At 42.3% G+C, this 26,322-nt stretch overlaps 1 protein-coding gene across 3 annotated transcripts in view; it reads right to left on the bottom strand.

Annotated features, from left to right (window-relative positions):
• LOC139423715 (cyclin-dependent kinase 14) overlaps window positions 1-26,322 on the bottom strand; it is a 229,164-nt gene that overhangs the window by 141,782 nt on the left and 61,060 nt on the right. For all 3 annotated transcript variants that reach the window (XM_071175337.1, XM_071175331.1, XM_071175343.1), the window contains 5 exons: window positions 23,566-23,660; window positions 20,917-20,996; window positions 17,982-18,076; window positions 15,167-15,229; window positions 3,860-3,983 (listed from right to left, as the gene is read on the bottom strand). In XM_071175337.1, the coding sequence (XP_071031438.1) occupies window positions 3,860-3,983; window positions 15,167-15,229; window positions 17,982-18,076; window positions 20,917-20,996; window positions 23,566-23,660 (457 nt within the window). The remainder of the gene's footprint in view (window positions 1-3,859; window positions 3,984-15,166; window positions 15,230-17,981; window positions 18,077-20,916; window positions 20,997-23,565; window positions 23,661-26,322) is intronic.

The raw sequence follows: 26,322 nt of genomic DNA, 5'->3' as shown, positions 1-26,322 counted from the left end.
GATGTAAAGAGTCAATATTTGGAGTGTTGACCCTTCTTTTTCAAGACCTCTGCAATCCGCCCTGGCATGCTGTCAATTAACTTCTGGGCCACATCCTGACTGATGGCAGCCCATTCCTGCATAATCAATGCTTGGAGTTTGTCAGAATTTGTAGGTTTTTGTTCGTCCACCCGCCTCTTGAGGATTAACCACAAGTTCTCAATGGGATTAAGGTCTCGGGAGTTTCCTGGCCATGGACCCAAAATATCAATGTTTTGTTCCCCGAGCCACTTAGTTATCACTTTTGCTTTATGGCAAGGTGCTGCATCATGCTGGAAAAGGCATTGTTCGTCACCAAACTGTTCCTGGATGGTTGGGAGAAGTTGCTCTCGGAGGATGTGTTGGTACCATTCTTTATTCATGGCTGTGTTCTTAGGCAAAATTTTGAGGGAGCCCACTCCCTTGACTGAAAAGCAACCCGGAATGGTCTCAGGATGCTTTACTCTTGGCATGACACAGGATTGAAGGTAGCGATTACCTTGTCTTCTCCGGACAAGCTTTTTTCCGGATACCCCAAACAATCGGAAAGGGGATTCATCAGAGGAAATGACTTTACTCCAGTCCTCAGCAGTCCAATCCCTGTACCTTTTGCAGAATATCAGTCTGTCCCTGATGTTTTTCCTGGAGAGAAGTGGCTTTTTTGCTGACCTTCTTTACACCAGGCTATCCTCCAAAAGTCTTCGCCTCACTGTGCGTGCAGATGCACTCACACCTGCCTGCTGCCATTCCTGAGCATTATCTGTACTGGTGGTGCCCCGATCCCGCAGCGGAATCAACTTTACGAGACGATCCTGGCGCTTGCTGGACTTTCTTGGGCGCCCTGAAGCCTTCTTCACAACAATTGAACCGCTCTCCTTGAAGTTCTTGATAATCCGATAAATGGTTGATTTAGGTGCAATCTTACTGGCAGCAATATCCTTGTCTGTGAAGCACTTTTTGTGCAAAGCAATGATGACGGCACGTGTTTCCTTCCAGGTAACCATGGTTGACAGAGGAAGAACAATGATTCCAATGCACCACCCTCCTTTTGAAGCTTCCAGTCTGTTATTCGAACTCAATCAGCATGACAGAGTGATCTCCAGCCTTGTCCTCGTCAACACTCACACCTGTCTTAACAAGAGAATCACTGACTTGATTTGATGTCAGCTGGTCCTTTTGTGGCAGGGCTGAAATGCAGTAGAAATGTTTTGGGGGGATTCAGTTAATTTGCATGGCAAAGAGGGACTTTGCAATTAATTGCAATTCATCTGATCACTCTTCATAACATTCTGGAGTATATGCAAATTGCCATCATACAAACTGAGGCAGCAGACTGTGAAAATTAATATTTGTTATTCTCAAAACTTTTGGCCATGACTGCATACATGGACAGACAGACAGACAGACAGACAGACAGACAGACAGACAGACAGACAGACAGACAGAGACAGGAATCCTCCATGAGGATACCTCTGACGTTCCAACCAGATTCCTTCATCTCCATTGTCACATTGCTGCACTCTCCACAGATCATTATCCTAACCAGCTGTCTTCAAACTATATCACTAACACACACACACACACACACACACACACACACACACACACACACACACACACACACACACACACACACACACACACACACACACACACACACACACACACACACACACACACACACAACCTGACAAGGGAGGGAGGGAGGGAGATTATACAATGTCTTCAAAGCTATCATTTTTGTGGATACAGTATAGAACAAGTGACATCATCACTGCAATGTACTGTATCTATTGGTTAATTGTTAAACCAATGGCTGGATAGGTATTTGGATAGGTATTTGCAAGATGATTGTAATTTGCAGCATTGTTTTCAGGGTACCTAGGGGACATTTGTTTGTTCTGTTTGACAACAAGCTCAGCATATAACATGTTGATAGTCTTATAATACCTCCCGCAGTAGCCTGCGTCTGTTTCAAGGTGAGGCCTCCATACAGCCAGACATAATAAAGTGTGATTGTGGAGGAAATGGTCTTTGTGAGGCTCCTACACACAGCAGGGCAGAGAACAAAGACAATCAGAGAGAGAGACAGGAGAGCTCGACTTTCCATTTCTGCTGCCAAACAATGGATACAATTAGCAGAGATGGAGTTGGCTGCGGGCCCATTGACTGGAGCAGGATTAGAGAGGAGAGACACCACTCTGAGGAGAGAGAAGGGAGGACTCTAATAGTACACACACTGAGATATCCACATCTGAATGACTGGGAATGATCCACGCCACACGAGAGACACCCCGTTGAGAGATTGTAGACACACACACACTTATGTACGGGAGCACACACATACAGATGAGCACACACATACAGATGAACACACACACACATTTGCAATTCAGTCTCACACAAAGAAACAATGTCTTAGTTACGACTCTCTTCTTCGATGATAGTCAAGCATGAAAACGCAAATGTCTATTGCAGGCTATAAACCAATACACACACTAAACAGTAACACACACTTGCACGTGCAGAGAATTAAGTGTCCTGGACGTACAGTGTGTGTGTGTGTGTGTGTGTGTGTGTGCGTGCGTGCGAGAGAGGCAAAAATATAGCCATATGCTCCAAGACTCCATCACCTTTATGACAACAGCAGCTGTCATATACCAAATCCTGTCTCTCTCATTCGCACAGTGTGTGTGTAGATAGATAGGTGATTACGGTCACCTTGGCACCATCGTAAAAACACACACACAAACACACACTACTTCAGTTTGTTCTATCCTTCAGTCTAACCATCTAAGGTTTTCATAACCCTCACTTGTTTGCCTTTGTTTGTGCTACTCATTAGGACAGAGAAACACACAAAGAGCTGAGGATGATTCTGGATCAGGTCCAGAAACAAATCAACCAGCAGGGACACAGAACCCATGCCACTGAGGCTGACAGGAAGTCAGCCTTTTCCTCCCCTCTCTCTCCTCTCTCATGCTCTCCAAGCCCCTCATTCCTCCCCCTTATCCCCATTTCCCACTACCCCCCCCCCCCCTTTCTATCCCCCTTCCTATTCCCCGGTACCCTCGTCCTCTCCTTTCAGAACACATATGTCACTGAGATCCCCTAGGCTAGGGCTGACCGTGTCTATGTGTGTGTGAATCCACAGCAGTATTTCCATGGGATTTCCATTCTTTCGCATTTAGCATGTTGTCCATTATTTTCTCATTGCCTTCCAGTAATATGTCTACTCTATAATGAGGGGGGGTTTACATTATTGATGAAGGTGTCTCCCCTGCCTGGGTGGCTAGAGGGATGGATGGAGGGGTGAATGGAGGGATTTGGAGAGAGAGGGATAGATGGAAGGGTGAATGGAGGGATTTGGAGATAGAGGGATGATTTCCTGTGAGGCAGTCTTTGTCTGGTCTGTGGTGCCAGTCTGAGCCGATCCCCTCTGGAAACCAGTCAAACCGCGTGGGTAGTATTTACAGAGCTGGGCACCATGAAAGGAGACTGGCCATATGGTGCTACCGCTTCAGGAGAGGTCTAACACACACACACACACACACACACACATACACATGAGAGACAGAGAGAGCGAGAGAGCAAGCAAAACAGAGAGAGAGAGAGAGAGAGAGAGAGAGAGAGAGAGAGAGAGAGAGAGAGAGAGAGAGAGAGAGAGAGAGAAAGAAAGAAAGAAAGAAAGAAAGAAAGAGAGTGTGAGAGAGAGAAGAGAGCGAGAAGAGAGAGAGCGAGAGAGAGAGAGAGAGAGAGCGCAAGAGGGACAGAGACATACAGAGACAGAGAGAAGCACAGAAATACAAGAGTGCTAGTCAGACAAAGCAAAGCCACCTACCGAAGTCGGCCAGTTTGAGTTCTCCAGTGTCAGAGATGAGCAGGTTCTGAGGCTTGAGGTCGCGGTGCAGGATATACCTCTGGTGGATGTAGGACAGACCTCTCAACAACTGGTACAGGAACAACTGATAGACAGAGAGGAGATCCACCGATAATCATTCATCATTTAGATGTAATATCTATGAATGATTCAATCATTCAATTCACGAGTTCATTAGATTCATGAGAAATTTAATTTGAGTAGGCTAATCATGAATCATTCAAACAATGTCGATCATGTGTCTCCAATGGATTTCCAAGTCATCCACTATGCTGTCTCAATAGCAATATTTCCTTGTAACGTTTTTATTTTTTATCCTGCTATTTGTCCATCTAGTATCTACATCTCTCTTCTTCTCCATCTCTCTGGCTGATTCATAGCATTGTTTGGACTCATACGTAACAGAGAAAGGCTTTCCTGCCCCTAGACGAGTCATAACAGCTATTAATCAGTAGGAGGTGTTAATGTCTTCATTCAGCCTCAACACAACACCAGCCCTGGTATATTAACTTCCACAACTCATTTACACCACATCATTTACTCTATAACGCTTGCACGCACACACACTCCCACACCCTCACTCCGCTCCCCAACGTCAATACTAGCCAATCAACCCAGAACACCCCTCCCATCTTTTCCTCAGCTTGGACTATTGACCAGTGATCAAATAGATGCCCTCACAATGACCATCTGATCTCACACATCAATAACAAATAGTGACTGGTTCATTCGAAGGCTTGAGAGGAGATCAATAAATAAACAATATAAATTAAATACATTAAAAAAAACGTCCGTTCTATTTATGAATATGTCATAAAAATATAATATTCTGACTTCAACCACCCACAAATGGGTTTTCAGTTACATTCATATTCTAACAATGAGAAATAGGCGAGAAAATAAGAATCAACACAAAATGAACTGTGAATAAATGTCCTCATATTTACTATTTTTTCTCTGACACAACACCTGAAAACAACATCAATGTCTATGGCTCGTTCAGATCCTGTGGTTTTTGTTCCCTTTGCATCAATCAACCAATAATGAATTCTGAATCTGTGCAATTGCTGATCCTCCATTCCAACATTCCAATCTTTCATTGCAATTTCTCTCTTCCCAGCAGCACTAGCAGGGTCTCGGCCAATTAGGCAGAGCGAAATCCGTGGAGTCCAATCAGGGATCAGTCCTGTCTGGCATCTGGAGTCACCAGGTCAACAGTTTAGCATTCCTCAACTCGGCAGGCGGGCGATATGCGAAACAACACACAATGCTGGAAATTAGCATTTACTCATGTATATCAAAACACACTCGTCAAAAGGCCCTGCCTCATTAAGTGGGCTAGGCAATCAAAAGGTTAGTCATGTATTCACTCCCCTCTCTCTGCAAACGAAACATCAAAACGCTGCTTAAAAATAACTCTTATTGTCGACGACAGGAAAACTGAGAATTCTGTCAAATTAGCATATTATATGGTAGAAAGTAAAGTACAAGGGCAAAGATAGGCTTGGCAACAATAACAGCTTACTGACAAACAGTTTTTGATTAAATGTGTGCAATTTCACGTGAACTTCAAATGATGTTTGATTGGAGTTTAGCTGAGAGCTGGGCTGAGATGAGTGCTTTTGCATGCTTTTCAAATTCATAGCGTATGTCTTTACATGTATGCAAAAGGTTGAAATCTCTATTCCATGTGTAGCCGTAGACTGTAGTCACACTCACTAGCCCAACACGGTCACTATACTAGCAGGACATTTGGCCACGTGACAGACATGACATCTGCTAGATGACTGGTCTCCCCATCTGGCTTAAAATGCTAAATGCATCACTAGAGTTATTGAGAGAGAGAGAGAGAGAGAGAGAGAGAGAGAGAGAGAGAGAGAGAGAGAGAGAGAGAGAGAGAGAGAGAGAGAGAGAGAGAGAGAGAGAGAGAGAGAGAGAGAGAGAGAGAGAGAGAGAGAGAGAGAGAGAGAGAGAGAGAGAGAGAGAGAGAGAGAGAGAGAGAGAGAGAAAGTTAGTCTGAGTGAGAATGAGAGGTGGGGAGACAGAGACAGAGAGAACCAGACAGAGAGAACCAGACAGAGAGAGGTAGAACCAGACAGAGCGAACCAGACAGAGAGAGGGAGAACCAGACAGAGAGAACCAGACAGAGAGAGGGAGAACCAGACAGAAAGTGGGAGAACCAGACAGAGAGAACCAGACAGAGAGAGGGAGAACCAGACAGAGAGAACCAGACAGAGAGAGGGAGAACCAGACAGAGAGAGGGAGTGGTCTAGAAGGGCAGAGGAATGAAAAGAAAGAAAATCAGGTAGAGAGAAAGAGAGGAGAGAACAGGGGCAGCCGTGAGAGTAGGATGAAACAGAGGAGGGAGGGGAGGTGAGGGGGTAGAGAGTTTAAGCTGCCTTGCTGGAAAGTCAATAGCAGCCAGCCGCCCGCTCCCTAGAATATCAATAGTGTCACCCCACCTCCACTCCCCTCTAGGGACTTCCACCACATGGATGATACATAATTATGAAATTGTGAGAGGAATTAGGAGAGAGGGATTTTTACACACTAATCATGAACAGATAGAAGGCGACAACCCTCTTCTTATGAGGGTATAGTGGGCCGGGGTGTCAGGAACATAATGAATCATTAGTTGTGCTGTGTACTAATTGCAGTGTGAGTATGTGAACGTGTGTGTGTGTGTGTGTGTGTGTGTGTGTGTGTGTGTGTGTGTGTGTGTGTGTGTGTGTGTGTGTGTGTGCGTGCGTGCGTGCGTGCGTGCGTGCGTGCGTGCGCGTGCGTGCGTGTAAGTGTTATCCTGTACGTGGACGTCAGAGCTCAGGCTCTCCGCTTCACAGCGCTGAATGGGCTTTAACTGTATGGGCTTTGACTGTATGGGCTTTAACTGTATGGGCTTTGACTGTATGGGCTTTAACTGTATGGGCTTTAACTGTATGGGCTTTAACTGTATGGGCTTTGACTGTATGGGCTTTAACTGTATGGGCTTTGACTGTATGGGCTTTAACTGTATGGGCTATTTTCTACATCGTAGAATAATAGTGAAGACAATAAAACTATAGAATAACACATGTAGAATCATATAGTAACCAACAATTGTTCAACAAATCAAAATATATTTTCGATTTTAGATTCTTAAAAGTAGCCACCCGTTGCCTTGATGACAGCTTTGCACATTTTTGGCATTCTCTCAACCAGCTTCACCTGGAATGCTTGAAGGACATATGCTGAGCACTTGTTGGATGCTTTTCCTTCAATCTGCGGTCCAACTCATCCCACATCATCTCAATTGGGTTGAGGTCGGATGATTGTGGAGGCCAGGTCATCTATTGCAGCACCCAATCACTCTCATTCTAGGTCAAATAGCCCTTACGCAGCCTGGAGGTGTGTTGTCCAGTTGTCGCGTCTCACAAAGACACCAAAAAAACAAAAACCAAAAATCACCAATTTGGACTCATCAGACCGAAGGACAGATTTCCACCGGTCTAATGTCCCTTGCTTGTGCTTCTTTGTCCAAGCAAGTCTCCTCTTATTATTGGTGTCCTTTAGTAGTGGTTTCTTTGCAGTAATTTTACCAGGAATTCATCCTGATTCACGCAGTCTCCTCTGAATAGTTGATCTTGCGATGTGTCTGATACTTGAACTCTGTGAAGCAATTATTTGGGCTGCAATTTCTGAGGATAGTAACTCTAATGAACTTATCCGCTGCAGCAGAGGTAACTCTGGGTCTTCATTTCCTGTGGCGGTCCTCATGAGAGCCAGTTTCATCGTAGCACTTGATGGTTTTTGCAACTGCACTTGACGAAACTTTCAAAGATCTTGACATTTTCCGGATTGACTGACCTTCATGTCTTAAAGTAATGATTGACTGTCGTTTTTCTTTGCTTATTTGAGCTGTTCTTGTCATAATATGGACTTGGTCACAACACAACTGATTGGCTCAAATGCATCAAGGAAAGAAATTCCACAAATGAACTTTTAACAATGCACCCTAGTTAATTGAAATGCATTCCAGGTGACTATCTCATGAAGCTGGTTGAGAGAATGCCAAGAGTGTGCAAAGCTGTCATCAAGGCAAAGGGAGGCTACTTTGAAGAATCTCAAATATAAAATATATTTAGATTTGTTTAACACTTTTTTACTACATGATTCCATGATTCCATGTGTGTTATGTCATAGTTTTGATGTCTTTGATGTCTATCTATAAAATGATACCCACCTGACCCAGATTGTGATTTATAATGGAATGTTTCTGGATTGTGCAAACAACAACAGTAATTGTGTGATAGTGGGGATGCAAGGCTGTGTTCCAAACAAAAAACTACACATGTGGTTGCTTCAGTTCCTCAATGGCAAAGTAAGAGAGCTCAAATAAGCACCTTATAATTGGTTCTTTCCTTGAGTCAAAACTGCATGGAAATTACTTAGGAACTGTGTACAGTTTGGAGAGGTGTGTGGCCACTTGGAGATACCAGTTTGACCTCTCACTCAAACCCTTGCAATAATTTTTTCTTAGCTTGCATCTACTCCAAAATGTCAATGATTATGCATATTATGTTATTGCGGAGTATTTTCAGATTTCGTTATTGACAATTGCTGTGAAAAATGTGCATAAAATCAACAGTGTAATGTTTACAAGGGTTTGAGTGAGAGGTCAAACTGGTGTCTCCAAGTGGCCACACACCTCTCCAAACTGTGCACAATTCCTAAGTAATTTCCATGCAGTTTTGACTGAAGGAAAGAGACAATTATAAGGTGCTTATTTGAGCTCTCTTACTTTGCCATTGAGGTACTGAAGCAACCACATGTGTAGTTTTTTGTTTGGATTCAGTCTTGTGTCAGGTGAACTGTCATGACCGCACATTTCTTCATATTCTCCAAAATGTTCTCTTTCAATTGCTACCATGGTCATGCATATGCTTTTTATAGTTATTCTGTTAGAAACATTTACATTTGGGCCCAATTTCCACAAGTGTAAAGGGTTACGTTTACTCCCTGACTTGTCTGCCAACCCTAGCCTCTGTGTGTGTGTGTGTGTGTGTGTGTGTGTGTGTGTGTGTGTGTGTGTGTGTGTGTGTGTGTGTGTGTGTGTGTGTGTGTGTGTGTGTGTGTGTGTGTGTGTGTGTGTGTGTGTGTGTGTGTGTGTGTGTGTGTGTGTGTGTGTGTGTGTGTGTGCGTGTGTGTGTGTGTGTGCGTGTGTGTGTGTCAGTGGTGGAAAAAGTACCTGAGTAAAAGTAAAGATATCTTAATAGAAAATGACTCAAATAAAAGTGAAAGTCACCCAGTAAAATATTACTTGAGTAAAAGTATTTGGTTTTAAATATACTTAAGTATCAAAAGTAAATGTAATTTCTAAAATATACCTAAGTATCAAAAGTAAAAGTACAAGTAGAAATCATTTCACATTCCTTATATTTAGCAAACCAGACGGCACAATTTTCTTGTTTTTTTTAATTTACGGATAGCCAGGAGCATACTCCAATACTCAGACATAGGCAGTAGGGATGACCAGTTATGTTCTCTTGATAAATGTGCAAATTGGACCATTTTCCTGTCCTGCTAAGCATTCAAAATGTAACGAGTACTTGTGGGTGTCGGGGAAAATGTATGGAGTAAAAAGTACATTGTTTTATTTAGGGATGTAGTGGAGTAAAAGTAAAAGTTGTCAAAAAAATATATAAATAGTAAAGTAAAGTACAGATACACCAAAAAAATGACTTAAGTAGTTCTTGAAAGTACTTTTACTTAAGTACTTTACACCACTGGTGTGGGCTACACACTGTACACGGCACCTCAACTTGTAACTGTTATCATAGCCTTTTCGTATATCTGTTGAATGTTATGTCTGTTTTATATACCTCTGCTTTAACTTTTACACCAGTGTTCAAATGGAAAAGTTAACGCTGTTTGATTTAATGAAAAGATATTTGCAATAAAGTTTAGAGTATAAGTGTGGCCAGTAAAACAGTGGATTTCATCTGAGTCCAGATATTCTCTGTAATCTGCTAGACTCCAGGCTGGGCTCTATTGTCTGATATTCCCATTCAATTACTACAGGATGAGACCATGCATCATACTAACAGCATATAATGGGATATACACATTTCTTATTCATATGGAATATGTGCACACAAAAACACAGAACAAATTATCATGTTGCCAATTGCTAATTATTTTATTTTATTTAGTCTCTTTAGTAAGCTTGTTTTATCATTGGTTAATTCCAATGCATACTGACTGATTTGGGGCAAAGACAAATCCCCAAAATATGTGTTATTCCAACGGATGTATTTTGTGTTCACATTACTAATTCAAACCCTATCAATAGTGAATGAGAGTCCAATCACACACAGTCATGCTGAACTCAACATCATAGACAAAGCCAACATCTCGTAACACAAACCTCTAAATCTTCATTGCACCTGAGGGGATAATTAATGAAGTATTTGAATTGAATGGAAACCTTGGGAGTCATTGAGAAAACCTCTGAAAGCAGCACTTTACTATATACAGGGGGAGTGAGTTTAGCCCAGGAGTGAGTGAAGGAGAGGTAGGATAGTATGTTAAATGAGCTGAGAAGACACTGACGCTCCCATCTGCCAGCTACCGTTCCCCTACCGCCCTGTTCCCCGTAGTAGTTTATCCCAGAAAGCATCTGGGTAGTACTGTCTGTCTTAATGTAGCATGTCATTACTGCATTATCTGCACACATGATCAGGGCATAGAGAGGGGGGAAGAGAGGAGATGAGTAGAGGGGAAAGAGGAGGAGGGGAGGGAGTAGGGAACTCTGGAGTAGTGCTTTGTTGAGTTTGTTGAATGTTTTTAGACATGCGCCTTTGTGATGTTACCATTACATTATACTAACCTCATTTATCAATATTCCACCTGACATTGATACTACACTTGACATTGAGGAATAATGCAATTAGGGTAGCTCCTCTTGTACTACATGCTGATTAAATAGGATTTTTACTGTCAACCAATGCCTGCCAGGTAAGGCTGGGTGGTATACCGTATTTACCAAACGTAATTAGCTATACAGCCTAATAATACCAGTATAAGGTGTAGAACCAAATCCGAATGTTGTTTGTGCAACAGTATCTTCTAAATGAGCTATTCCCAAACGGGGGTACGGCAAATAAAAATGGGATTCACATTCACATTTTTTATTTAAAAAAAATTCTAGACATTTTCAAACAGTACATTTAGATTTTCCAAAGGGGCTACACATTTGGGTGAGTTTTTTTTCTCGGCTGAGTAGCCTCGTTTCACTGCCAAAAATAAAATTAAACCATCTAGTGTTCAGAGAAATAACAACACAATGTCAAATACAGGTAGCCTAGTCAAATAATTAACATCCAATCACATTAAATGTTACTCTATTGCGGGAAACCTTCACTCTTGCGCAGACAGTTAGAAACTAAACATGACAATTTGAAAATTAAGCCACAGGAGTTTTTTGAGCGAGAACTAAGATGACTTTCGAGTAATAAGACATGTGTAAAAGCAACAGATTCCATGAATAAGAAGGGGATAGAAGAGAGTCTTATATGGTGCGCTAGGACAGGCAAGCCCCATACTATTGTGGATGACTTATTTCTTCTTGCTGCCACAGATATTTTATTTTATTAAACGAGGCAACTCAGGTAAGAACAACTTCTTATTTACAATGATGGCCTAGGAACAGTGGGTTAACTGCCTTGTTCAGGGGCTGAACAACAGACCTATTACCTTGTCAGCTCCGGGATTCGATCTACCAACCTTTCGGTTACTGGCCCAATACTCGAACCACTAAGCTACCTGCCGTATATATGGCTTGGACAATACTGGAGGAAAAACTATACAGACAATGTCTTCATCAAACAACAATGTTTCACGGCGCATCAGTAACATGGCAGGAAATGTTTTGAAACAATTACTGTTTCGCATACAAGCCAGTGAATTACATGCGCTACAGCTGGATGAGTCAACAGACGTGGCGGGCCTGGCAGAGCTTCTGGTATATGTCAGTTACGTTTATGGGGGGTCAATTAAGGAGGACATCCTCTTCTGCAAACCACAGGAAACCAGGTCAACAGGAGAGGATATTTTTAAAGTACTGGACAGCTTTGTGACATCAAATGGACTTTGGTGGTCAAGATCTGTTGGTATCTGTACTGATGGCGCAAAAGCCATGACAGGGAGACATAGTAGAGTGGTAATGCGTGTGCAAGCAGTTGCTCCCAACGCCACTTGGGTACACTGCAGGATCCGCTGAGAGGCTCTTGCAACCACATACCTATGTGAGAGTGTATTCTCGGCCCTCACTAGCATGCAAACTAAATACAGTCAAAGACTGTGTGTGGAAAAAGATTTAAGACTGAGACTCTCTCCAATACAACCCAACATTGCAGAGTTATGTGCATCCTTTCAAGCACACCCTTTTCATTAACCTGTGGTGAGTTATTCACAATGTTTGATGAACAAATAAGGTTTTAAATGTAAGATGGCTAAATAAAGAGCAAAAGTATTGATTATCATTATATTATTATTTGTGCCCTGGTCCTAGAAGAGCTCTTTGTCACTTCCCACGAGCCGTGTTGTGAAAAAACTCACACTCATTCTTATGATAAATAAATGTATTGTTTAGTGTGTGTGTGTGGCAGGCTTACAATGATGGCAAAAAGCAACATTTGAGAGTGCGCTGACCCTGGTGCTAGAGGGGGTACGCAGCTGGACGAAAGTTTGAAGGGGTACGGGATTATAAAAAGTTTGGGAACCACTGTTCTAAATCAAAGAGGAATACTAGAAGTGTGAATATGTTAGCTACATGATGTAGCTTAGAGAAAATATGACATGTAGCCAAAGATTATAGGGTTCCCTAGGAAACACTTATCAACACTCTGGTTCCTACCCTGTCACAATAACTCCTCTCTGGCATTTTCATTCATTGTCAAGTCCAACAACACTGTTTTCAAAGTGCCCACTATTATATTCTAACTATAGAATTAGAATAATCGTTCTATTTCCGTGATTCCAACAGTTCACCCATGTTGCTCTAAATCGCAACTCAAATTGCAGCATTTGGTTAAAAATAAGGCCTAGGTTGTTTTCACCATATCGTGCTACCCTACGTGGCAGTGTGGAAATTATCTCAAATCATTTTTGGTTGAATTGAACAGTATAAAACAATCAGAATGGAGAAAGACCCATTGAAATCACGTATAATGTCTGTGTTGCCACTCTACACATAAAGCAAGTTAATAGATTTTATTATTCAAAAACATGAAATACCATGAAATACCATCATACCGTCCTTTTTTTTGTATACCGTGATATGATATTTTGGCCATAATGCCCAGCCCTACTGTCAGGGGTGTCAGTTTCACATCAATGTATTTGGATCTCATTAAGAGAAACCCATTCAGCTGACTGGATATAATCACATCAAGAGCGTCACTGACTGGGAGGTTGTTGCAGCTTTGGGTGATGTCATACAGAACAGACAGTTCTATTAAATAATAGGTAGAATACTAAAGGAGAACACTATAATCAATCAACTGTATGGGTAAAGGTACATGTTCTGTACTATGCTCTCAGAAGGAGTTCTGTAACAAGACACACTCCAAACAACGCAAACACTTCTCTCTGCTGGCCACTTTAACTATACATTCATGTACATACTACTTTAATTGGGCCGACCAACCAGTGCTCCCGCACATTGGCTAACCGGGCTATCTGCACTAACCCTAGCTCCTAAACCTATCCCTTAATGTAATTCTAACTCTAAACCCCCTGGAAATAGCATTTGACCTTGTGGGGACTAACAAAATGTTTTGTTTGTTTACTATTCTTGTTGTGGGGACTTCTGGTCTCCACAATAATAGTTAAACACTTTCATGCACGCACTCATGCACGCACGCACACAGGAGGACAAGCCACTTTCTCTGTTAATCTACTGTCTATCTACTCTGCTCCTCACTGGTTACAAATATAGCTATTATACCCTCCATTTTACAGTTAACACATACTGGAGTGTCTCCGGCTCTTGACACACAAGAGCACTGAAGAGTGGCACATTGGCAAACAGTTCAATATGCCATGCTGCCTCCATCTTGATTTTGATTGCTGATTCTAATGATTGGTCCGGGTCTGTGTCTCTGATTGTGCCTCAAATGGCACCCTTAGGGACCCTGGTCAAGAGTAGTGCTCCACATAGCGCATAGGGGGCCATTTGGAACATAGCCTCTGCCTCCACACAGTCAGGTTGTTTTCCTTTCAGCTGCCAGGTCATTAGAGCTCCTCCAATACTCTGTCTGTCCTCCCACTAGGGAAAGACTGGTACTGGTTCCTCTCCCTCTCTCTCCCTCTCTCCCGCTCCATCTGTCCTCCCACCAGGGAGAGCATTGTGGCTAACGCTAGCTGCTGGCTCTTTGGGTAACATGCATACAGTACGTCTGTCTCTGTCTCTGTCTATTTAGTTATGTCTGTCTCTAACTCTACCTTCTAGTCCAGTTTGGACAGATACTTCAAAGAGAAAATTCTTTCACAAAGGCTACATGGTGACATAGTGAGAACACATGTTCTGGCCTGTCGTACAACTGGAACTCTCTGCATCCCAAATTACAACCTATTCCCTTTATAGTGCACTATTTTTTGACTAGGGCCCATAGGGCTCTGATCAAAAGTAGTGTACTATATGGGGAATAGGGTGCCATTTTGGACATAGCATATGTTTACAGATTAAGAGGTGGAAGCAGGTTTTTTCCCCTGACACCCCTCTCTGGGAATAATCCTCTATTATTAATACATGCATTTCAATGAGGCAGGCGGTCGGTCGTCAACAGGATAAATACATTACTTATGGAAATCCTTAGTGACAATATTAGGTATGAAGTGTTACATAACCCACGATGCCTGAACTCACCCCCCCCCCTTCTCATAGGACTCCTCTACACAACACCCCCTTTTCACACCATCCCTCCCATCCTCCATGACCCCATTCACTCCATCACTCTCCCTACCTTCTCCTCATCCTCAACACACCTCTACACAGAGCCACAGGAAAATATTGCTACTCTAACAGTGTGTGTTACTCCTCAACGTTGTAGTTCATTGGAGTAATTTAAGCAAGCCTACAGGACACTGCTCCTATCTAACCGTGTGTGTGGGCATCACTCCTCAGCAGTGACACTGTAAAAACTGTAGGATTCTATGACATATTAGTGATGCTCAGGACAGTGCTGTTTACTGTAGTAATATAGTCATGATAATGAGCAGCAGTCTTACCTTCACGTTGTCTGGATGCAGTCCTCCTGGGTGCCTGTCCATGTACTGGCACAGGTCTGTGTGCTGTCAGGGAGAAAGAGAGGACCGTTAGATTACAATATGTCTAAATAAAGACACATACAAATCATAAAAACAGATGCATTGCAATTAACCAAAAATAAGTCAATATGAAAAAGGAAGTGAAAATACATTTGTACAAATATATTCATGCTGTTCCGTATTTGATGATATTCATTTGAAGTGTAAAAGCAGCAGAGAGAGGTTCTTGGCAGTGAGAATATTGGCTTTTTGTTTATTGTGTTGCTAGTCTTGAATGTACCTTGGTTGGAATGTGAGCTTGGTTTGAGGATGGAAAAATCAGCTAATGGAAAAAAGTTATTGGCTTTCATAGCTTTCCCCTTGCTATTCAAGGCAACTCTGACCTACTGTCATCCGTCCATGATAAAATATCAGTAAGGCGCCAGGCTGGAGACACAACCTCAATCATTGAATTGCAGCAGACGTCACTTGCAACATTTATTTTCTTCCCCAGTCTGTCTCCTCCGTCTGCGGATGAATGATATCCGGTCTATATCAACAGAATGATCCACAGAGGGTACCTTTGGTACAAATCCCTTAATGTGATTGTGTGGAGGGATGAGATAGGGAGTGACACTGTCTGTATGTCTTTAGGTGCTATATGTAAGCAGAGTCGTCTGTCTGTCTAGAGAAAAGATGAATTACCGTGATCTGCACTTCAGTGATTTATTCTGCCAGCAGACCCGTGGCACACACACACACACACACGGACACACACACACACACACACGGACACACACACACCACAGCTCGTGGGGCTGGGTGATATTTGCGTACCCCCGCTGCTCCTCACACCGTCAGATATAAATGTGTTCCCTTTCATGAATAATTCAACCAGACGCTCAAACAAGCTTCAGCCATGCCTGTCCACCTTACTCAAAACCTGCCCTCCCTCCCTCCCTCCCTCCCTCCCTCCCTCCCTCCCTCCCTCCCTCCCTCCCTCCCTCCCTCCCTATCTGTCTTTCCCTCTCTCCATATCTTTCTCACCCCCACTTTCTCTCCATTTCTTCTCTCTCCCTCTCTCTACCTCTCTCTCTCTCGGTCCCGCTCGCTCCCTGTCAATTGTCATTACCTGCTAAATGAGGAGAATGAATTGATTTGGCTTGGTGTGGAGCCTTCTGTATATGAAAGAGTCTGGAATTACAGGTCTGAACACAGCAGAATAGAACAGCATGAAACTGGCTGAGCTGCAAATAAAAAACTGTCTCCACACCAACGACAACACACAGATCCACAGTGTTGCATTACCCATTCTGTCAAATATACGCTATTCACTCTGTCTGTTCAACATTCACAGTGAGAGAAGGGTGTTCTGTCATAATAAAGACAGATCCTTGTCAACCGTGTCCACTTACAGACAGCATCTACTTGATGAATATATATACTTTAAATTGGTTAGCTCTTATATTTGCACATGGAGCAGAGAAACAGCACTGAAAGACCTCCACAACCCTTCTATCCAAATTGACCTCTGTTCTCCAGGTAATCAAAATGTACACTTTAAGGCCAGAGAGCATCCTCATTAGAATCCCTACAACCAGCTACAGACTGCCCAGGGCCTGGTTCTGTCATCTCTCAGAGGATCTGGTCAGAATGTATTACCAGGAGCAGATGTTCCCACTGACCCTGCTGAACCATGCTGTTTCTGACCAACAGGGGGCCCACACACTAGACTAGCGTACATACCGTACGATATCAGAACTGGCTCTTGATCTGATGCACCAGGCCACATAGCACAGAGCACGGATGAAAACAAACATGGAACGGGACTATTTAGAAAGATAACTCAGGATATTCTGAGAGACGGCTGGGTCTTGTTTTGCATGTCTATGTCAGAGGTTGAGCTTATACCCTGGGGCGGCAGAGTAGCCTAGTGGTTAGAGCGTTGGACTAGTAACCGGAAGGTTGCAAGTTCAAATCCCTGAGCTGAAAAATCTGTCCCTGAACAGGCAGGTAACCCACTGTTCCTAGGCCGTCATTGAAAATAAGAATTTGTTCTTAACTGACTTAAATAAATGTAAATATATGGTCTATTGGAGTAATGCTGAGCAGAGACTTTACTACTCCTAGAGATTGGTATTCTGGCTGGTTTGAACTTATCAGTGGATATTATGCATTTATGTCAGCAGTCAGCAGGCCGCACTACTCTACAGCAGAGAGAGGGAACTCCTGCTGCTATTGCTGTCCACAGCAAGTGTATGTGTGCTATGAAAACCTACAGAGAAAGCAACCCTCAATTAAAATGTTCCCCCATGATGCCAGGGCTGGGTTCAAAGCTGGGCACTCGTGGTTAGGCCACCATTCTATGGCACTCGGATCACTGTTTCTGTTCAAAGCCTGGAGGAAAATGTCCCAGGCTTGGGTTCTGTTTTTAACAAGACAAAACATTACTAAACATTCAACCATCTTATAAACAAAGAATATGTGTGTAAAACTAGCCAGAGCTCATGTCTCTTTGGACTGGGATTAAATAAGTCAATGTCAATAACTGAAGAGTGAGAAGTCAAATGAATAAAACCATAAAACAAGTTAGTTATTCTATTTCTAGAATGAAACTGTGGCTTTTTGAATTTCATCTTAAAATACATTTTACACAAATCAAATATCTTGATCCTCTACTGCTGACTCACATATCCAGTTGGCTCAAATACCTGTTCTGAGCTAGCCCTGTAACCTGATGTACTACAGTACCCATGAAGCTCTGTGCAACATATCCAGATGGCTCTCTGACACTCACCACATACTCAAAGACCAGAGTCAGGGTTTCCTTGGTGTGGATGATGTCATGGAGCAGCACGATGTTGGAGTGCTTCAGACCTTTCAGAAGAGATGCTAGGAAAACACAGGATACAGTATTATTATCATGATGAAGCAGTTACAGGCTAAACTACCATCAGTATTACCATTTATTTACAATATGATAAAGAAAATAATAGAATAGAATAAAGCCCAATATAAAATAATAGAAGAATATAGCCTAATATAATAGAATAGAACATAGTCTAATAGAATATAGCCAAATATAATAGAATATAGCATAGTCTAATAGAATATAATATAGCCTAATATAATAGAATATAGCCCAATATAAAATAATATAATAGAATATAGCTTAATAGAATAGAATAGAACATAGCCTAAAATAATAGAATAGAATAGAACATAGCCTAATAGAATGTAATATAGCCTAAAATAATATAATATAATATAGCCTAATAGAATATAATATAATACAACCTAATAGAATAGAATAGAATATAGCCTAATATAATATAATATAGCCAAATATAATAAAAAAGAATATAGCCTAATATAATATAATATAGGCTAATATAATATAATATAGCCTAATTGAATAGAATACAACATAGCCTAATATAATAGAATATAACATAGCCTAATATAGTATAATATAATATAGCCTAATAGAATATAATAGAATATAGCGGATGGTAATAGTAATAGTCAATAGTACGATTTAGAATAGAATATAACAGAAATGATTAGAAAATAATTGAATGGAATGAAATGGAACAGAAAAATAAATGATATAATAATTACTACCAGAGACATTTCAAATACATCTATGGCAATCATGAATCGCACTGGAGTCAATGCGGTTATGGTGAAATAGTTATATAACTGGTTTGAGTTTGCCACCAACTTTTTGAGAGTAGAAACTTTGAGAGAGAGAGAGCGAGAGAGAAAGTAGAGAGAGAGAGAGAGAGAGAGAGAGCGAGAGAGAGAAAGTAGAGAGAGAGAGAGAAAGTAGAGAGCGAGAGAGAGAAAGTAGAGAGAGAGAAAGTAGAAAGAGAGAGAGAGAGAGAGAGAGAGAGAGAGAGAGAGAGAGAGAAAGTAGAGAGAGAGAGAGAGAAAGTAGAGAGAGAGAGAGAGAGGGAGAGAGAGTAAAGAAAGAGAAAGCCAAAGCCTTGGGGAGGGACCATCACATTATTTGGGAGGCAAAGCTCTGTGTCTATTGTGTCAGCTTGCGGGCCGGGCGTGAACAGAGCAATTAGTGGTAATGGTCAGCGTCGCTCTAAACCCTCGATGGAGGAGCCGTGCTGCGCTGTTTCAACTGACGGCTACGGAGGGAGGGAACACTTCACACAACGCCTTTTCATGTGTTTGAAAGATGGGATCTGAGGCACTACGGTTCCACCTCTCCCTCCACCCATTACTGAGGAGACACAATCACCACAGCTGGGCCAAACAAACAGTTGTCAGAAATCTTATCTCGTTAAGAGCTAAACAACACAGGGAACGGTTTCATTTAGAACAGAGAGCGGGAGCGGCATATTAAGTGTGTTTTTATTATGAGAAGCCTAAATGGGATTTTCAGACTGTTGCGAATGTGATTAATTTAGCAAACAGCAATTCTGTTTCAAGGGCACAGGGAGAGAGAGAACCTATGGCGTCCTGATCTGCAGAGCAGAGCACACAGCACAGAGCCATTGTGCATTAACACTTAAAGTGAAACCCCTAAAGATAAAAGGCAATGCTCGTCTCACGCATATCTGTCCTAGTGGTATAGACATGAGGTACCTCAAAGGCTGCTGCACCAATTTAGGTAAAGATCTATACAGTCTATGCACCAGGCTCTCCCTACATCCCTCCTGACACACAGAGGCTGACTGTGTTGGTAATGTTATTGTGTATGCCCATGCACACACACACGTATGCCTAGATACATGCACGGATGCGCACACGTACGCAAGCACACATGCACTCACACACTCATACACAACCACACACCTGGGTCCTCTCTCAGGGTTGTAGGTATTGCTTTCAACACCGCAATGTAATTCTGTCCACGTTTCCACTCTGGGAGCATCTCGGCCCAGTAATCGCTGAATTAGTTAAATTTCAAAGTGCTTTTCTGATCCGCTCACCGGGGGAGAGAAGGATGGGGAGGAAGGGAGGGAGGCTGGGGCGGGGATGATGCAATGTGAAGAGGGGCTGGTGCATGGCTCTCAGCTCAGTTCATCAGCCCAGGATCCCACAGATCAAACAGCCACACTCTTTTTCTCATCTAAATGAAGCAAGGCTCCAGCCCAGCCAGGCTCAGCTCTGCCTGTGGAGGTGAGTCTGCCACATATTTCTCACACCCACCCTCACATTCAGGAAACTCCAAGCCTTCTAGCCACTCAGCTCCAGTTAGCCAGAACACCAAGGGCTGCTAGCTGACCTTCACACAACTTGACCTGCTGTGACACACGGCCAGGGACCAGGAGAAAGCACCCCAGCGCCAAGAACATCCCTCTGAAGTGATTTAGCCCAGCGCCATGATGGAACGCTATGCAGACGAATAAGGTAGACATGGCCCATGGGATGGGTTTTTGGTTTTCATAAGGCTGAAACTCAGTCAGATCCTTATCTAACTAACACCAGAGGCAGTTTAATAAATTGGGCTGTGCTTGTTAAGGCTTCAGATTTGGCTTTTCTAGATGAATTTTTTTTTTGTTAGAGACGTTAGCACCCCTCTCTCTGACAACCCTCTGAACTAAACAGTCACCATTACACAAACAACAAGTCCACTTAACCCAAGTACCTAGAATAACAACACTTAACCGTATCTTCAAACTCTTCAAGTCCAATTAAAGTGAACTCTACAGTATTTAGACTGTACAGGAGCCTATCCTAATGTAACCCTTCAGGGTGTGACAGAGACCAACCTTCTCTGATGGCGGTGAACGGTGTCCCCTCCTCCTCCTGTAGACGAATCACTTTCAGGGCTACCAGCTTGCCGTTCACCCTGGCAACAAGAAGATAAGGCACCCCAACAAGTTACACTTCATCCCATGAAAAAAGGACTCAATAATGAGGCAGGCAGTGAATGGAGAGAATGGTAGATTTCTGTAAGTCAATGAAATGCAATTTAGGAGCACTGAGGTGAGACTTAGTAGAAGACCAGAAGATTAAATAAAATGAACCTCACCAATCAAATCCATTGTAGTGAAGAAAAACACATACAAAGTAACTTCATTACAGTGAGAAATTGCCTCAATACATTTCAATCCATTTACGGCTATGACATTTTCATTTGCTACATTTTAATTATCAGAACCTGGGGAATTTTACAGCTATGCACAAACAGGAAAAAAGGAAAATAACATAACAATAACTCTTAAACAATCGTTAAATAATTCCATTCCAAAATGATTTAATAAAACAAATTGTATTTCATGGTTGGGAAGTGCAGATTTTTTATTAGTGTAATATGGAAAATAAATGAATATGGAATATGGATAGTAATTGTTATTATCCTTAACCACTTTACTGCTTCATGATTACAAGCAGCTATGTGCATTTCAATTGGTCATATACAGTTATGTAGGAAATGTGGAAAATGAAGTGCAGTCAAAAACGTGATTTTCCTGTGTTTTATATACAGTGGGGCAAAAAAGTATTTAGTCAGCCACCAATTGTGCAAGTTCTCCTACTTAAAAAGATGAGAGAGGCCTGTAATTTTCATCATAGGTACACTTCAACTATGACAGACAAAATTAGAAGAAAAAAATCCAGAAAATCACATTGTAGGATTTTTAATGAATTTATTTGCAAATTATGGTGGAAAATAAGTATTTGGGCAATAACAAAAGTTTATCTCAATACTTTGTTATACACCCTTTGTTGGCAATGACAGAGGTCAAACGTTTTCTGTAAGTCTTCACAAGGTTTTCACACACTGTTGCTGGTATTTTGGCCCATTCCTCCATGCAGATCTCCTCTAGAGTAGTGATGTTTTAGGGCTGTTACTGGGCAACACGGACTTTCAACTCCCTCCAAAGATTTTCTATGGGGTTGAGATCTGGAGACTGGCTAGGCCACTCCAGGACCTTGAAATGCTTCTTACGAAGCCACTCCTTCGTTGCCCGGGCGGTGTGTTTGGGATCATTGTCATGCTGAAAGACCCAGCCACGTTTCATCTTCAATGCCCTTGCTGATGGAAGGAGGTTTTCACTCAAAATCTCACGATACATGGCCCATTCATTCTTTCCTTTACACGGATCAGTCGTCCTGGTCCCTTTGCAGAAAAACAGCCCCAAAGCATGATGTTTCCACCCCCATGCTTCACAGTAGGTATGGTGTTCTTTGGCATTCTTTGTCCTCCAAACACGACGAGTTGAGTTTTTACCAAAAAGTTATATTTTGGTTTCATCTGACCATATGACATTCTCCCAATCTTCTTCTGGGTCATCCAAATGCTCTCTAGCAAACTTCAGACGGGCCTGGCCATGTACTGGCTTAAGCAGGGGGACACGTCTGGCACTGCAGGATTTGAGTCCCTGGTGGCGTAGTGTGTTACTGATGGTAGGCTTTGTTACTTTGGTCCCAGCTCTCTGCAGGTCATTCACTAGGTCCCCCCGTGTGGTTCTGGGATTTTTGCTCACCATTCTTGTGATCATTTTGACCCCACAGGGTGAGATCTTGCGTGGAGCCCCAGATCGAGGGAGATTATCAGTGGTCTTGTATGTCTTTCATTTCCTAATAATTGCTCCCACAGTTGATTTCTTCAAACCAAGCTGCTTACCTATTGCAGATTCAGTCTTCCCAGCCTGGTGTAGGTCTACAATTTTGTTTCTGGTGTCCTTTGACAGCTCTTTGGTCTTGGCCATAGTGGAGTTTGGAGTTTGACTGTTTGAGGTTGTGGACAGGTGTCTTTTATACTGATAACAAGTTCAAACAGGTGCCATTAATACAGATAATGAGTGGAGGACAGAAGAGCCTCTTAAAGAAGAAGTTACAGGTCTGTGAGAGCCAGAAATATTGCTTGTTTGTAGGTGACCAAATACTTATTTTCCACCATAATTTGCAAATAAATTCATTAAAAATCCTACAATGTGATTTTCTGGGGAAAAAAAATCTCATTTTGTCTGTCATAGTTGAAGTATACCTATGTTGAAAATTACAGGCCTCTCTCATCTTTTTAAGTGGGAGAACCTGCACAATTGGTGGCTGACTAAATATTTTTTTGCCCACTGTATATTTCCACACTTTAAGGTTGGAATAATACTGTGAAATTGAGAAAATTATTATAATGCCCTTTTAGTGTAAGAGCTGTTTGAAAAGACCACCTGAAGTTTCAGTGTTTTGGTGGGATGGAGTTTTGGCCTGCCTGGTGACATCACCAGACTGTAAATGTGTAAACCAATAAGAAAGAGAGTTCCAAACGTTTCCCTTTCCCACCCACACCCCTCCCAGACAAAAAAACTATTTAAAATAATCACATTAAGGTATTTAATTGCTACCCCAAAAATATTTGATATTGAGATAATAACAGCTGCATTGGACCATTCCATTAACATTGTTTAGGCACTCACTTGCTTTTTCCTTTGTATACTGTAGCGTACGAGCCTTCTCCCAGCTTTTCAAGCTTCTCATAGGAATCAGCCTTTCCGAACTTGGGGCTTGTGGGCTGAAACAGAGAGAGATAATATAATTCAGGAAAAGAGACACCAATTTCCGGTAGAGAGGGCTCAGTTTGGCTGTATTATGTGAGAGAGCAGTCTTAGGGGCAATCTATATCTGTGTAGATGATGGAAGAGCCACAGCACTTGGAGCTTGGTTGATGTTACAGCCTTGTTACCAAACAATAATGTTAACTCTAAGAAAGCTACTATACTGTACGTGCTATTTCACAAGGAGGGACATGGTACAGTAGATGTTGTGGTTTGGGTCAAGAGGCCTAAAGACAACAACACCAGATTCACTCTGTAACAACAGACACTTGTGAACCTGCTGGCACACAGCCTGTAGAAAAATGGCACGGTCTGTTTCACTGGTTTCTACTCTGGATGATGGAAAGCTTTCAGTCATCCAGGAAATGGGTTGTGTAGGATTTCACACACAGAGACTCTGTAATAAAGGTCTGGAGGAAATATCACTGCTGCAGAAAGCAGGACCAAACACCATTGAAAGAAAAACAAATAGTAGTATGTGCTTTGTGAATCTCAGAAGATCTCAAGAGTATATTGCTTTTAAGCCACTTCAGACCCCAATTCCACACTTCTCTAACTAATTTTCGTATTTTTAGAGTTCATTGGTAAGATAACAGTGCAGAAGGTGTACGCTTTGCAGGTACAACCATTTTATTAAAGGAGTTTTGGCTGCATGGTATTGACAATCAACTGTTGAATGAAAATATGATGGGCCCTATCAATGTTTGAATGAAGATGGTACCCGTTCTATCATTGGAAAACAGCAGGTAGGTCCTATAGAGTCGGAACAAATCCTGTCCGTGTCATGTTTCTCTCTAAGCGTTCCGTGGGGATCATGATGGATCATGGAGGATCATGGGACGGTGACAGAGGTGACACCAGTCAGATGAATTAAGGCCGCCGAAGGCAGATCTGGCTCTCTAGAGAAGACAGGCTATGTGCACACTGCCCACAAAACGAGGTGGAAATTGAGCTGCATATCCTAACCTTCTGCCAAACGTATGACCATATTAGAGACACATATTTCCCTGTGATTACACAGACACACAAAAGAATGATTACACGAAAACAAATCCAATTTTGATAAACTCTCATTTCAATTGGGTTTAATAACACAGTGTGCAATCACACCTGGCCAGGGTAACAGGAGAACAGAGGACACAAGAAGCTACTGGATCGGTTTCATAATAGTGTGTCATGTTTACGGCCTGTTCGATTTGTTCCACTCTTACTAATGTTACAGACACACTTATCAATGATTTACAGATGGGGAGAGTAAAGAAAGAAAGAAGGAAAGAAAGAAAGAAAGAAAAGAGAGAGAGAGAGCGAGACAGGCGGACAGAGAGAGAGAGAGAGAGAAACAGAGAAAGAGAGAGAGAAAGAGAGCGAGAATTAACACTCATGCATTCGTCTTGAACTCTTCACGGAAATGGAGTGTTAAAAACCCATTACCCATAACACACTGCAGCTGACAGCTTCCTCCAAAATCTCTCTCTATCTCAGACAATCAGGCCCAAAAGGAATTCAACTAAAAAGTCTCAACCTCCATCAGCAAATCTTCTTTGGAGGAAACTGTGTGTGTGTGTGTGTGTGTGTGTGTGTGTGTGTGTGTGTGTGTGTGTGTGTGTGTGTGAGTTTGCGTGTGTTTGTGTGTGTGTGTATGTATGTGTGTGTGTGTGTGTGTGTGTGTGTGTGTGTGTGTGTGTGTGTGTGTGTGTGTGTGTGTGTGTGTGTGTGTGTGTGTGTGTATGTATGTGTGTGTGTGTGTGTGTGTGTGTGTGTGTGTATGTGTGTATGTGTGTATGTGTGTGTATGTGTGTGTATGTGTGTGTATGTGTGTGTATGTGTGTGTATGTGTGTGTATGTGTGTGTATGTGTGTGTATGTGTGTGTATGTGTGTGTATGTGTGTGTATGTGTGTGTATGTGTGTGTATGTGTGTATGTGTGTGTGTGTGTGTGTGTGTGTGTGTGTGTGTGTGTGTGTGTGTGTGTGTGTTTGCGTGTGTTTGCGTGTGTTTGTGTGTTTGTGTGTGTGTGTGTGTGTGTGTGTGTGTGTGCGTGCATCCGTGCATGCGTCCGCATATCATCAAGACTTTCTCTTACATTCCATTGTTACCTTTAAGAATAACTGAAAAGAACAATGACTGACAGCAATGTAACCTGTTGTGGACCTGTCTGTCCTTTCAGTGATGTAGCATTTCAGCCCTGGTGGCAGACAGACATAAATATATCTGCGATCTCTTACTGCTGTCATATTTTAAATACAGGTGCTTCTAGAGGTTAACGTCTGGCTGCTGTAATGTCTCTGTTTTGTCATTTAAAGAGCGAGTGGACCAGACGAGAGAAAGCTCCAACACATTCCAGACAATCCCTGGGGAATAACTCAGTTCTTCCGTCATCACTGTCTCTCTTTGGGCAGTGTGGGCACACACGCTCACACAAACACACACGCATGTACGCGCACATACACACACGCATGCAAAAAAGCACATAAGCACACACACGCAAACATGCACTCACAGTTTTTAGCAGTGTCTTCTCCCCTCTGGTTGCTATCTAGTCATCTCCTGCTGCCCCACTAATAAGTCCATGCAGCATTTCTGAGGGTTTTATAAACAAAGAAATTCTCCTGGGAGACAA

The sequence above is a fragment of the Oncorhynchus clarkii genome, chromosome 2, assembly GCF_045791955.1.
Source record: "Oncorhynchus clarkii lewisi isolate Uvic-CL-2024 chromosome 2, UVic_Ocla_1.0, whole genome shotgun sequence".
NCBI classification, from domain to species: domain Eukaryota; kingdom Metazoa; phylum Chordata; class Actinopteri; order Salmoniformes; family Salmonidae; genus Oncorhynchus; species Oncorhynchus clarkii.
The sequence above is the reverse complement of the archived record's forward strand: the minus strand, read 5'-3'. Positions and strand labels throughout refer to the sequence as shown.